General features: G+C 35.7%; 2 protein-coding genes across 4 annotated transcripts in view; one reads left to right on the top strand and one right to left on the bottom strand.

Annotated features, from left to right (window-relative positions):
• The window catches only part of ROCK2 (Rho associated coiled-coil containing protein kinase 2), a 128572-nt gene that overhangs the window by 70296 nt on the left and 43684 nt on the right, over positions 1 to 14592 (bottom strand). For all 3 annotated transcript variants that reach the window (XM_059891020.1, XM_059891021.1, NM_174452.2), the window contains 3 exon segments: positions 14017 to 14098; positions 11944 to 12044; positions 43 to 180 (listed from right to left, as the gene is read on the bottom strand). In XM_059891020.1, the coding sequence (XP_059747003.1) occupies positions 43 to 180; positions 11944 to 12044; positions 14017 to 14098 (321 nt within the window).
• Positions 5057 to 5464, top strand: LOC100847716 (histone H4-like). Its single transcript, XM_010810302.4, has one exon. It carries the CDS (start codon positions 5093 to 5095, stop codon positions 5402 to 5404), a length of 312 nt encoding a protein of 103 aa, XP_010808604.3. The 5' UTR covers positions 5057 to 5092; the 3' UTR covers positions 5405 to 5464.

Genomic DNA, 14592 nt, shown 5'->3' with positions numbered 1-14592 from the left:
ATAAAAAAGGAAAATAAACATATAAAAAGTTCATCTGCTTACCTGAACCACCCAGGGACTGTTGGCAAAGGCCATAATATCTCTTTCCTCCCAGAAAAAAGCAGAATCTGATCTTTTTATCATTTCAAACTTACTAAGAAGCTTCATAGCATAAACTTTCTGTGATGCCTTATGACGAACCTGTTGATTTTTAACACAAGAATAATACTTTAATTTTATGAGAAAATGGTGAACAATAGATCATACTATAATGCTATTCTTCAATACTTAATTAACAACAACAACAAAAAATGCCCCTTAGCTAACAAAATGGAAAAACATAACATTTTTAATGAGAGGAGAAAATTCCCAACAGCCTAAATTTTTTCATGAAATATACTATACCTTTAAATGCTAAACTCACTATAAAACTACCTCATTTCATCTAAATAAAACCGAATTCATGAAGCTTCATTCCTTCATATTAAGCTAATCAATTTAAAGAATAAGACATTGTTAAATGAAAAAATTGTAAAATATGTACATGTATCCATCACAATTTGAACATAAGAACCTAATAAATTTAGATACCAAGGGTTATTTGTGATTTTCTTAAGTCATCCTTACTTCTTTTTAGGTATCTTATTTAAAAGGTTATTATTTTTTTTTTTTTAAAAGGGGGAGAACCACCAATAATATGGTTATTTGATCAGTTCTTACCTTTTTCATTAGACTGCTAATTCCATAAGGGCAAGGACAACGTCTATTTTTGACCATCATTTTAATCCTAGAATATAACATAGCAAACTCTACCACAGAACCAATAAATATTTAATGAATGTTTATAATAGTTGACATCTATTAGATAATCGATAATAAATAGTTAACTACTAACATTTACATTTGAATTACCTAATAGGATGTCCAAAACCGAACTCCACATCTTCACCCCTCAATTTATTCCTCCCATAGTTTCTATTTCAGTAAATGGCATATTCATTCTCCTAACTGCTCTGGCTAAAAACCTCTGGCTCCTCTTTTTCTCATACAGCTAATAAAGCTCATCAGCAAATCACATCAGTCCTACCTTCAGTCTCAGAAACCAACCATTTCTAACTATCTCCACTGATACCACTCTGGTCTGACAGTTTTTGCAGGAATACCTTGTTTTACTGCACTTTGATTTACTGTACTTTGTATGTATTACATCATTTTTTTTTTTACAGACTGAAGGTTTGTGGCAACACTGTGTTGAGCAAATCTGCTGGTGCCATTTTTCCAATAGCATTTGCTCAGTTCATGTCTCTGTGTCATATTTTGGTAATTCCCACAATATTTCAGACTTTCTCACTGTATTATATTTGTTGCAGTGATCTGGGATCAGCAGTTGTTCTGGGGTGCCACAAACCATGCTCATATAAGACAGTAAACTTAAATGCTGTGTGTGCTCAGACTGTTCCACTGACCTACTATTCCCCTCTTTCCCTCACGTTGGGCCTCCTTATTCTCTGAGACACAACAATATTGAAAGTAAGCCAATTAATAATACTACAATGGCCTGTGGGTGCTCAGATGAAGGGAAGGGTTGTGCATCTCTCATTTTCAAGCAAAAGCTAGAAAGGATTAGGCTCAGTAAGATAGGCACGATGAAAGCTGGGGCAGGTTGAAAGCTAGGCCTCCTGCACCAGTGAACCAAGCTGTAAATGCAAAGAAAAAGTTCTTGAAGGAAATTAAAAGTGCTACTCCAGTGAACACATAAATGATAAGAAAGCAAAACAACCTTATTGTTGATATGGATGAAGTTTTGGTGGTCTGAATAAAAGATCAAACCAGCAGCAACATTCCCATAAACCAAAGCCTAATCCAGAGCAAGGCTCTAACTGTCTTCAGTTCTGTGAAGGCTGAGAGAGATAAGGAAGCTATAGAAGAGATGTCGGAAGATAGCAGAAGTTGGCTGCCCATGAACTTTCCTCATAGTATCAAAGAGCAGGGTGACACAGCAAGTGCTAATGTAGGAGCTGCTGCAAGTTATCCAAAGGATCTAGCTGAGATAACCATTCCAAAAATTCCAGAGCCTGTAAGAATTATGCCAAATCTACTGATGGTGCTCTAAAAATGGAACAACAAAATCTAGATGTCAGCATATCTGCTGACAACATGGTTTACTGAATATTTTAAGCCCACTGGTGAGATCTATGCTCAAAGATTCCTTTCAAATTATTACTGTTCATTAACAATGTACCTGGTCACCTGAGAGCTCTGATGGAGATGTACGATGATACTAATGTTATTTTCATTCCTGATAACACAACATCCATTCTGCAGCCATGGATCAAAGAGTTATTTCAACTTTCAAGTTTTACTATTTAAGAAAAACATTTTGTAAGGCTATAGCTGCCATAGATAGTGATTTAGCTAATGGATCCAGGCAAAGTCAACTAAAAACCTGGAAAGCATTCACCACTCTAGATGCCATGAAGAACATTTGTGATTCATGGGAAGAAGTCAAAATATCAACACTATCAGGAGTTCAGAAGAAGTTAATTCCAACCCTCACTGCTGACTTTGAGGAGTTCAAGACTCAGTGAAGGAAGTAACTGCAGATGTGGTGGAAATAACCTCATTGTTCTCTACCCGAGAACTCAATTTGTTTTCTTTTAAGAAGACATCATAACTTGCAATTTTTGCTTCCTTGTATTGTCTGAGTCCCATATTAGAATGTAAGCTCAACAAAGGTAGGGATTATTCAAAGAGGAAATACCAATGGTATACCAGAGAGCAACTGCTATGCAGCTGATAAAACAGGGACACCAGATGTTAAACAGTATTACAGAGCCATTCAATTTCTAGCCAAAAAAAGACAGCGAAGAAACCCTGATATTTCCTGGGCATCCAGACAAGACATCTCAGGAGAAAGAACGATGCTCTAAAGCAAGGCCTAGTCTAGCACCACCTAACAAAGTTTTATAATACCAAACCTAAAAGATCAAAAAGGGAGTAGAGTTTGGAGTTACAGTCCTTAAAAGGACTTGGGAACAACTTGGTCTTTAAACACATCTACATTTACAAAGTAAAAAACTAAGGCTCCAAAGTTAAAAGGTTATCAACAAGTAACTGGACAGCTTATTAAAATGAAAACCAACACTTGTCAAAGAAAAATAAAATCCAGAGTCTCTATCATATATCCAAAAGGACCAGTACATAATTTAAAAATTACTTGAAAGGCAAAAAGAAAAACATGACTCATCATCAAGAAAAAAGCAGTCAACAGAAAACAGCCCCAAAAGACACTGGATTTATCTAACAAACTCATTAAATATCTCTTTCAAATCTGCTCAAAAGCCTAAAAGAAAGTATGCTAAAGGAAAAGAGGAAAAAATAGTTTCAATGAAAGAACAGAAGGAAAAACCAACAGAAAAATGGAAACTATTAAAAAAAAAAAAAGAACCAATTGGAAAGTCTATAACTGAACAATAACTAAAATGGAAAATTCTTTGGGTGGGCTTAACCGAGACTGGAGATAAAAGGATATTCAGTATGTGAGGGAGGTTCAAGAGGGAAGGGATAGCCTTTGGCTGATTCATGTTGATGTATGGCAGGAACCAACAATATGGTAAAGCAACTGTCTTCCAATTAAAAATAGGTAAATTTTTTAAAAAAGAAGAACATTCAGTGAACCTAAACACAAATCAATCTGAAGAATAAAGAGAAAAATGAATAAATGAAAATGTATATAGACTTAGGGGCCTATGAGACAATTTTAAAGTCTAAAGTATGTGCAAAAAAAAAAATAAATAAAGTATGTGCAAATATAAATGGGCTAAACATACAATTCATAGGTAGAAATTATCAATTAATTAAAAAGCAGCATTGGGGGTACATTGGTGAGCATAGTTGGCTTCCAGAATTAATTAAAAAGCAAAACATAGCCTTATATATTTTAAATATAACATCAAACATGTTAAAAAGAAAAAGAAAAGGATAAACCATGCAAACAGCAAGGATAAGAAAGTAGAACAATATTAATAATAGACAAAATAGACAACAAGGTCAAGAGATAAAGAGGATAATTCAGAAAAAAAGAAGTATAATTCATCAGGAAGACATTAAAAATTCTAAATATGCTTGCATCTAATAAATGAGCTTAAAACTTCATGAAGCAAAAATTGACAGAACTAAAGAAAGAAGCAGGCAAATCCTAATTTCAGCTGGAAATTTTAACATCCCTTTTCAGTACTTCATACAACAAATAAATAAAACCAATATGGATCGAAAGAAAATACAGCCCAGGATAAAAACTGCTCAATCATATTATAATTACAAAGGTTTTTATATCAATGGGTTATATCACTCTTAAAGTATTTTGACATAAGTTTACATGAAAAGAATCCTATATGCAAAGGGCCAAATAAATTATGATGAGGGTCATAGATTATATCCGTTTTCTATATCAAACTATTAACCTGAAATAACAATTCCTTCTATTTGTATGGTGCTATGCCTTTTACAGAATGATGGAAATAAATACACGGGAAAGCAATACGAAAACATGACTGCGAGAGTGTGGGATTAGGGAATGAACGATCCTAGTCCATTCCCTTCCCCAGAAGACAGACAAGATTTTTACTTAGCAAATTATAGCAAAGCAAATGCTCATGCCAGCAAAGCTTTTAATAAAAGTTCCTTTTTTTTAGTTTATGTTACTAAAAAGAGACAGCTAAGGTACTCTCTCTTCTGTACTTATGACATTCTTCAAACGTTCACTTATTCTAAGAGCAAATTAGATTTTGAATGTTGCTTAACTTCATTAGAGAAAGCAATCATATAACAGTAATAACCAATTAATTTATACCCTAATATTATTTATGCCTGATCCAGACCATGACAAGAGTTTTAAGAATCATGCTATAAAGAACAGGAATGCCAAAGAATGTTCAGACTACTACACAATTACGCTCATTTCACAAGCTACCAAGGTAATGCTCAAAATCCTTTAAGCAGGCTTCAACAGCACATGAACCAAGAACTTCCAGATGTACAAGCTGGATTTAGAAAAGGAAGAGGAACCAAAGATAAAACTGCCAGTTGCTGTTGGTTTACTTTTCGTGAAACCATGTCTGGACGCGGCAAAGGCGGCAAAGGTCTGGGGAAAGGCGGCGCTAAGCGCCACCGTAAGGTTCTGCGCGACAACATCCAGGGCATCACTAAACCTGCTATCCGCCGCCTGGCTCGTCGTGGTGGTGTGAAGCGCATCTCTGGGCTCATCTACGAAGAGACCCGCGGGGTCCTGAAAGTGTTTCTGGAGAACGTGATCTGGGACGCGGTCACCTACACCGAGCATGCCAAGCGGAAGGCGGTCACCGCTATGGACGTGGTCTACGCTCTCAAGCGCCAGGGCCGTACTCTCTACGGCTTTGGCGGTTAAGCTTTCCAGTTTGCTCTCAGGAGCTTGATTTCAACCAAAGGCCCTTTTCAGGGCCATAAAAAAAATAAAAATTAAAAAAAAAAAAAAAAAAAACTGCCAGCATCCATTGGATCATAAAAAAAGCAAGATAATTCCAGAAAAACATCTGCTTCACTGACTACACTAAAACCTTTGACTTGTGGATCACAACAAACTAGAAAATTCTTAGAGATGAGAATACCAGACCACCTTACCTGCATCCAGAGAAACTTCAATGCAGGTCAAGAAGCAACAACAACAGGACATGGAACAATAGATTGGTTCCAAATTGGGAAAGGAGTATGTCAAGGTTATATACAGTCACCCTGCTTATTTAAATTATATGCAGAGTGCATCATGAGAAATGCTGGGCTGGATGAAGCACAAGCTGGAATCAAGATGGCTGGGAAAAATATCAATAATCTCAGATATGCAGATGACACCACCCTAATGTCAGAAAGCAAAGAGGAACTAAATAGCCTCTCGATGAAGATGAAAGAGGAGAGTGAAAAAGTTGGCTTAAAACTCAACATTCAGAAAACTAAGATCATGGCATCCAGTCCCATCACTTCATGACAAATAGATGGGGAAAAAAATGGAAATAGGGACAGACTTTATTTTCTCGGGTTCCAAAATCACTACAGACAGTGACTCCAGTCATGAAATTAAAAGACGCTTGCCCCTTAGAAGAAAAGCTATGACAAACCTAGACAGCATATTATAAAGCAGAGACATCATCTTGCCAACAAAGGTCCATCTAGTCCAAGCTATGGTTTCTCCAGTAGTCATGTACGGATGTGAGAACTGAACCATGATGAAGGCTGAGCACCAAAGAACTGATGCTTTTGAACTGTGGTGCTGGAGAAGACTCTTGAGAGTGCCTTGGACAGCAAGGAGATCAAACCAGTCAATCTTAAAGGAAATCAACCGTGAATATTCACTGGAAGGAGTGATAAGGAAGCTGAAGCTCCAATTCTTTGGCCACCTGATGCAAAGAGCCGACTCACTGGAAAAGACCTGATGCTGGGAAAGATTGAGGGCAGGAGGAGAAGAGGGCAGAGGATGAGATGGTTGGATGGCATCATTGACTCAATGGGTATGAGTTTGAGCAGAGATTGTGAAGGACAGGGAATCTGAAGTGCTGCAATCCATCGGGTCATAAACAGTCGGACACAACTGAGTGACTGAACAACAACAATGAACAGAAACTAAAAGATATTTGTTAGCTACTAGGAAATAGTTAAACATTTATTTATGCTTAATCTTTTATATATGAATTAATTAAACAAACAAAAAGAAACCTAGAAGAAGGAGCCATTCATTCAAATAAACAAGAACACAGGCATAAGATGATTTTCTGAACATGTGAAAAATACTTGTTGACTTCACTCTTGGTGATTATGCAAAACTGTTTCCCTTTCTATGCTTCCAAAATGCTTATGATAATCTAATATCATAATTAGTAGTATATATGTCTGTTTCTTAAGTTCCTTTAAGAACAGAATACAGACTTTCATTTGTGAGGCTGCCAAGTGGTTAGCACAATGTTGAATTATCCAATTCAACAAATTTAACAAAATTATAGCTATATGAGGCTTCTGTGATAGTTCAGTTGAGAAAGAATCCACCTGCAATGCAGGAGACCCTGGTTTGATTCCTGGGTCGGGAAGATCACCTGGAGAAGGGATAGGCTACCCACTCCAGTACTGTTGGGCTTCCCTTGTGGCTCAGCTGGTAAAGAATCTGCCTGCAATGAGAGAGACCTGGGTTCGATCCCTGGGTTGGGAAGATCTCCTGGAGAAGGGAAATACTACCCACTCCAATAATGTAATATCTAATAATCTAATATCATAATTAGTCATGTATATGTCTGCTTCATAAGTTCCTTTAAGAACAGAATACAAACTTTCATTCGTGAGGCTTCCAAGTGGTTAGCACAATGTTGGAATTATCCAATTCAACAAATTTAACAAAATTATAGCTATATAAGATCTATAAAACTTTTAGTAAATAAAGAAAACTTGGTTAGACACTAGTTAATGAGGCCTGAATTTCATCTAAGGACACTTTAGGACACTTTACAGGCTCACAGCACATGAGACAGAAACCACTGGCTTGTAGACTTTGACTTGATCTACAGGACAAACATTAAGCGGCTATAGTTGTATTCATGCCAAATGTCTGCCTCATACCTTAAAATACATTGGTACTAGTATTACAAAGTACTACAATAAAGCATTGTTATTTTAGGAAAGCTGGTTTCCACTGACCTTCCTTGTGAGGATATCTCCTTCTGAATGATTCTATTATAATCTCCCTTAGCAACTGTGTACATTCCCCTTTGTTCTCTAGCTTTCTCCTTTATTCCATATGGATGGATAAACAGTCAGATACACTGGTGATTCATTATCGCACTGTACAGAGAGTACTGCTTAAAAGCATGGACACAGATGTCAACAAACCTGGGCAAAACTCCCAGCTATTTATGAACGATGTGGCCAACTCACTTAACCTCTCTAAAGTTCGGTGAATTCATCTACTTAAGAATCTCACAGAATTGTTGCAAAGATAAAATAAGATAATGAATATAAACACTTAGCACACAGAACATAGTCCACAAAAATGTTAACTAATTCCACCATAGCCAAATGGAACTCAGTTCATTCTATTATGAAGCTTTACATGTCTCCCCTATGTCACTAATCTATGGTTACCTAAAGGACAAAAATGTCGCTTTTCTTCCAATATTTCTATTTGTTAGTGAAAAGAATACTATATTCCTTGTTTCTAATTTTAAAAGTAGATAAGTGCAATGACTATATAAATAGAGAAAAAAAAAGTTAAAAAATAAGATAACAAGGGTCAAAACAGTTAACAGTTTTATTTCGGCTGATGGAATTCTGAGAGATTTTTATTTTCTTATATTTATGTTTTCCATAGCTAATATATACTTTTTAAAAAAACTTTAAGTAGATGAAGCATTCTTAAGTGTAGCTAGAGACATGCTTGGAAAAATCCTAAAATAGACCTTGAGGTCCTAGAACACTTATAGACAAAAACTTTTGAAAATCATTCTCACCAAAATTTCCCATTTGAGGCTTTAAAATTTATTTCTAATGTAAAACTTAGATTTTTTTTTACAGTAAGACTCAATGCATCTATTTGACAGATCTGGAATAGTTATTCTGTGCCACTGAGGTTTCCATTGTAGATGGAAGGAGGGAGATAATTTTAACAAATCAGAAATAACCTTCTAACTAGAGAGGAGACTGTTTTATTCCCAAAGAGGACTAAAAAATCTGTCAAGTATTAGAGAATCATTTCCCATATGCTCTTTCTTTCTGGTTGGTTCCACATTAAAAGTTTAGTTTAAAATCATTTAAATTAAAAGCAAGTCAGTAGGAGATTTAAAAAAAAAAAATCCTCATCTCATATCAGCCTTGAGTGTACAGAGTGAACAGCATAATGGAAAATAAGAGTATAAAAGATTAATTGATGCCTTCAAAGAGAGCCTAAATAGCCAGGATGAACACTTCCTGCTTCATTCAGTAGATAAGGGAGCTATAAAATACCAAGATATGTACAATGAATACATTTTAGAAGCATCAATTTAGTATCAGTTCATATTAGACAGATCTATACTCCCTATTTTTCATATATCTCATCATGGAGAAGTGGGGAAATAAAGAAAACAGAATGAAGCAAAACATGTATGTTAGAAAAGCCCTACAGTTGATTCTATTATACCCAAGTTGGGGGAGAGAGTGGTATGTGAAAATACAACGATATGAAATATGGGGAAAACAGTCTGCCGAAGAGTCACAAGGGGTCAGCTGAGCTTAGGTGGCATGAATTTGCAGAAGATTTAATAAGCATAGTCTTGGTATTTTCTCCATCAGCACTTCCCAATCCAAAATCAATAGTACAACAGTGAAACTATTAGCAGAAGTAAAAAACAAAGCAGGAACAAAGCAGGCCCTAATACTTGACAAAGTATCTTGGAGAAAGGTGAATATTCCCCAAAAGTGGAGAGACTATAGAGAAATATTATGAGCAGGACTTACCGAAAAATTAAATATAAGAAATAAGGGGAAGAGAAATCAATAATGACCCCAATTTTGGGGTATGAGCACCAACTGGGTTGATGCTAAAGCCATTTATTTATTAAGATGGGAAAGTAAGAGAAGGAACAGATTTGGTGAGGAAGAGCAAAGCTAGACAAGGAATCAAGGATTCTAATTCACATTTTAGATGTCTGTGATACATCTTAATGGAGAAGTCACAATAATGACAACAGCTGATATTTACTGGATATCTACAATGTGCCAGGTCCATGATAAGTACCACATATGTATAATATAATTTAGTACTCACAAAAAAATCTTATAAAAGTCCTATTATTAGTGCCACTCAAAGATAAATGAAAGCTCTGATGACAGGAATCCTATGTACCATAGAATTGAAACAAAAGTGGATGACCTTGACTCTTTTTTCCACAGTACCAGAGTACTTTCTGCAAAAATATCTATTAAAATTGAACATTAAACTATCTTAATTATAAAAACATGCTTTGTTAAGCCAATATGTGAAATGAGTAGGGCTTCCCTGATGGTTCAGTGGTAAAGAATCTGCCTGCCAATGCAGAGGACATGGGTTCGATCCCTGATCCGGGAAAGATTTCACATGTCAGAGCACCTAAGCCCATGCACCGCAACTACTGAGCCTGTGCTCTCTAGAGCCTGGGAATCAAGCCCTAGAGCCCATGCTCCACAATAAAAGAAGCCACCAAAATGAGAAGCCAGAGGACTGCCCCTAGAAAGTAGCTCCTGCTCACCACAACTAGAGAAAAGGCCACAGAGCAACAAAGACCCAGAACAGCCAAAAATAAACAAACTTTTAAAAAGAAATGAGTATAGGAGTCTTTAAAAGGAACTTAACTGCTTTCCAGGAAGGCTCCAATTTTATCCTATTGCTTTCTCTAATGAAGTTAAGCAACATTCAAAATCTAATTTGCTCTTAGAATAAGTGAACGTTTGAAGAATGTCATAAGTACAGAAGAGAGAGTACCTTAGCTGTCTCTTTTTAGTAACATAAACTAAAACTGTAACATAAACTGTATTATCTTAGAAATTTATTAAAGAAGTCCAAACTTTACTATTTTGGGTACCCATATCACCAATGGTTTTTGCCTTGTTTACATTCAAGAATAATCATTCTTCAATATACTGTTTAGCAATCTATTCCTTGAATTCTTCATATCCAAGTACAGGTAATTATTCTGGTTAAGTTTCATTTATTCTATTTGGCTAATTATCTCCCCAGTTGATGATTTCTGGGGTTTGGCTCATCTTCTAAAATCATCCTCATACTCCAGTTTTAACTCATCTACAAAGTTATTCAACCTGTCACTACTGCCTCAATATAAGTCATTAATAAAATGTTTAATAGGACAGGAAAGAATTCTAAAAACTGTCCTTGGGGATCTGTGTCCAAGGAACCATTCATGCCTTCAACAGTTATTAACTTTAGTTTTAAAGCTCTCTATCCATATGCTTATTCATTGATACTTCTCCACATATTCACAAGTATGTCAAACTTTTCAAATATCTTACAGATATATACTACATCTATTGCACTATCTTGATCTACAAATTCAATAAGCCTCTCAAAGACACAAGGAATAAAAGAAAAAGACACAGGTTACTCTGTCATGACTTATTCCTAGAGAAACCTATGCTAGCACACAGTTTTTCTCGGTGGTCCATCAAGGAGAATAAGGCACTGTTAAGTTAAAAAAAGAATTTGACTCTTATAGTTTAACTATAAGAAAAAGAGAAGTTCCATATTCAGGTGATGAAAAAAGAAAATATTACATTACTGTTCCTCATATAATAATATAAATAAAATGTCTGAAATGTCTGCAAACATTTGTAAGTATTTCTAAGTGCTATCATTTTGCCCTGCAAAGGCAAATTTTACATTTTCTTTCAAATATTAAAATGCCTTTGTTGGGTTTTTTATATTAAATTCAGTTAATTAGGCAGAGATATTATGAATCTGAACATAATAAAAACACAGTAGTTTTGAAAGAATATTAACTGCTAAGCAGATCATGTGTGAAGCCAACTTGGCCTTATTCTAAATCCCAGTGTTTTAGAGCTGTACAATAGCTGGTATTTAGAGTATAATTATCTCCTTTCACGGAGAAGGAAATGGCGACCCACTCCAGTGTTCTCGCCTGGAGAATCCCATGGATGGAGAAGCCTGGTGGGCTGCAGTCCATGGGGTCACACAGAGTCGGACACGACTGAAGCGACTTAGCAGCAGCAGCAGCAGCAGCAGCATCTCCTTTCATGGATGAAGATACTGATGCACTTAAGAGATGAAATGATGAAACTCATAAAGCTAATTTTCTGACATGGTTGGACACAAAAATAAGATTCACTCTAGGGCCACTGACAAATGTTTCACAAAATCATGTCATCAAAACAAATAATAAAAAGAACAAAACAAATTCTTACCAACTGGACTTCACCAAAAGCACCTCTTCCGATAACTTTTACAACATCGTAGTCTTCTGCCTTCATCTGTAAACCTCTAATTTTTTTCACAATTTTCTCATCTACAATAAAAAGATCACCATAACATCAATCACCATATTTATAAACAACATTTTAAAATAATTACCATACTGTTAAACAAATTTGTATTTCAAAGACTGGGTTTAGTTTTCAGCTAAATCTATCAGTTTTTAAATGCTGTTGTTAAAAGTCTAAGACACATAAACTTTACGTTGAAGGATGAAAACTCTATGGCTTAACACGTATAAGACTACCAAAAAAGCAGTAATTAAGCAATGCTGTTTCTGAGTCTGTTGTATAGCAAGTTAGGTGACAGCTGAAACTGTGATGACCCAAGCATGTGATGACCCAAACTGTGATGCTTGGGTCATCAACCCTGGAGTACACTCTAAATCATGGCAGAAAGCTGCTATAAAGTTATACAAGGTTGGTCTTCATAATGAATTCTGGTAGCGTATTTCTTTGAAAAACATTAATTACATACTGTAGATTTGATAACTATAGGTAAGTTTTTAATTAGGAAAATAGCCCAGACTCTGATAATTCCAAATTAAAAAGCTTACTGTGTTCACATAAAGTGTACACAATTATTTTGAGAATTTCTAATTCTCAGAATTCAATTCATTCACAACTTCACTGCAACATCAATACTGGTAAATATTAAAAGTTATTAAAAGTTACCACATTTATGGCAATAATTGTTATCACATTATCCTTCTTTAACGAGACTGAAATGTCTACATTTATACAAACATAAAGCTCATTAAGTCTTCTGGGCAACGTAAAGCTAAGTCTTCAGTTTAGTTCAGTCTCAGTCATGTCTGATTGCGAGCCCATGGATTACAGCACACCAGGCTTCCCTGTCCATCACCAACTCCTGGAGCTTGCTCAAACTCATGACCATTGAGTCAGTGATGCCATCAACCATCTCCTCGTCTGACATCCCCTTCTCCTCCTGCCTTCAATCTTTCCCAGCATCAGTGTCTTTTCCAATAAGTCAGTTCTTCGCATCAGGTGGCCAAAGGATTGGAGCTACAGCTTCAGCATCAGTCCTTCCAATGAATATTCAGGACTGATTTCCTTTGGGATTGACTGGCTGGATCTCCTTACAGTCCAAGGGACTCTCAAGGGTCTTCTCCAACACCATAGTTTAAAAGCATCAATTCTTCAGTGCTCAGCTTTCTTTATAGCCCAACTCTCACATCCATACATGACAACTGGAAAAATCATAGCTTGAACTAGATGGACCATTCTCGCAAAGTAATGTCTCTACTTTTTAATATGCTATCTAGGTTGGTCGTAGCTTTTCTTCCAAGGAGCAAGCATCTTTTTAATTTTATTGCTGCAGTCACCATCTGCAGAGATTTTGGAGCCCAAGAAAATAAAAGTCTGTCCCTCTTTCCATTGTTTTCCCATCTATTTGCCATGAAATAGCAGATGCCATGATCTTAGTTTTCTGAATGTTGAGCTCTCCTCTTTCACTTTCATCAAGAGACTCTTTAGTTCTTCACTTTCTGCCATAAGAGTGGTGTCATCTGCATATCTGAGGTTATTGATATTTCTCCTGGGCAATCTTGATTCCAGCTTGTGCTTCATCCAGCCCAGCGTTTCTCATGACGTACTCTGCATATAAGTTAAATAAGCAGGGTGACAATATACAGCCTTAATGTACTCCTTTTCCTATTTGGAACCAGTCTGTTGTTCCATGTCCAGTTCTAACTGTTGCTTCCTGACCTGTATACAGGCTTCTCAGGAGGCAGGTCAGGTAGTCTAGTATTCCCTTAAATAGCCTTAATTTATACAAAATTTTGAACTTTATCTATTTCACATACTTTAATTGGTTTTTCAATTTTGCTTTGAAAATAAAGAATATTAGTATTTAAATACATCAAATTGCAAACTGAAAATATTTGTTTAATAATTTAAAAGTTTGTGGACTGTAATGATATTAAATATAAATCTCTCATCAAAAGTAGAGTTATGTGATCACATATGAAGTTTACACATACTTACATCTATTTAAGAAATTATCTATATTTTTGTTTTTCCTCAAAGCAGGAAAATCCAAATCAAGGACCAAAGAATTTAAGCCATCCTGTTTAACAAAAAATAAACAGAGGGAAAAAAAGTTATTACAATTTTCAAGCATTCAAGACAAAAAGCCTTTAAATTTTACTGTGCTACTCTCACTATTAAATAAATGTCAATCCACTTTGATATGAAATTGCCCAGTCCAATAGCTTTAAATAGTTTCCTAACTTCTGCCAGAGAATATTAGGGTTGATCCTATCATATTTTCCACTGTACTTTTAGCCAATAGAAAAAGGTCATTTTAAAATGTGCATCCACTATTATTTCTTGTGAGTCAGATGTTTTTTCTCTCTTCGAATGTCCAGTAAAGTTTTACAAAGCTTTTGACTTTAAGAAATACACCTAGAATAAGTTTTAGTTCCCATTCATTCAACAAGCATTGTATGCCTAGTACATGGAAAGAACAGAAAATCTAAAAATACGTGAGACACTAACTATCCTTACCCTCAGGAAAGTGAGGTTCAAAACTAAATTTCCCTTAAAAACATGAAAACAGGA

This window comes from Bos taurus, chromosome 11, assembly GCF_002263795.3.
Source record: "Bos taurus isolate L1 Dominette 01449 registration number 42190680 breed Hereford chromosome 11, ARS-UCD2.0, whole genome shotgun sequence".
NCBI classification, from domain to species: domain Eukaryota; kingdom Metazoa; phylum Chordata; class Mammalia; order Artiodactyla; family Bovidae; genus Bos; species Bos taurus.
This window is presented reverse-complemented; position numbering and strand designations above follow the sequence as displayed.

What these genes read in the sequence shown, in the direction of transcription:
- LOC100847716 (XM_010810302.4), top strand. Translation starts at nt 5,093, where the DNA reads ATGTCTGGACGCGGCAAAGGCGGCAAAGGTCTGGGGAAAGGCGGCGCT.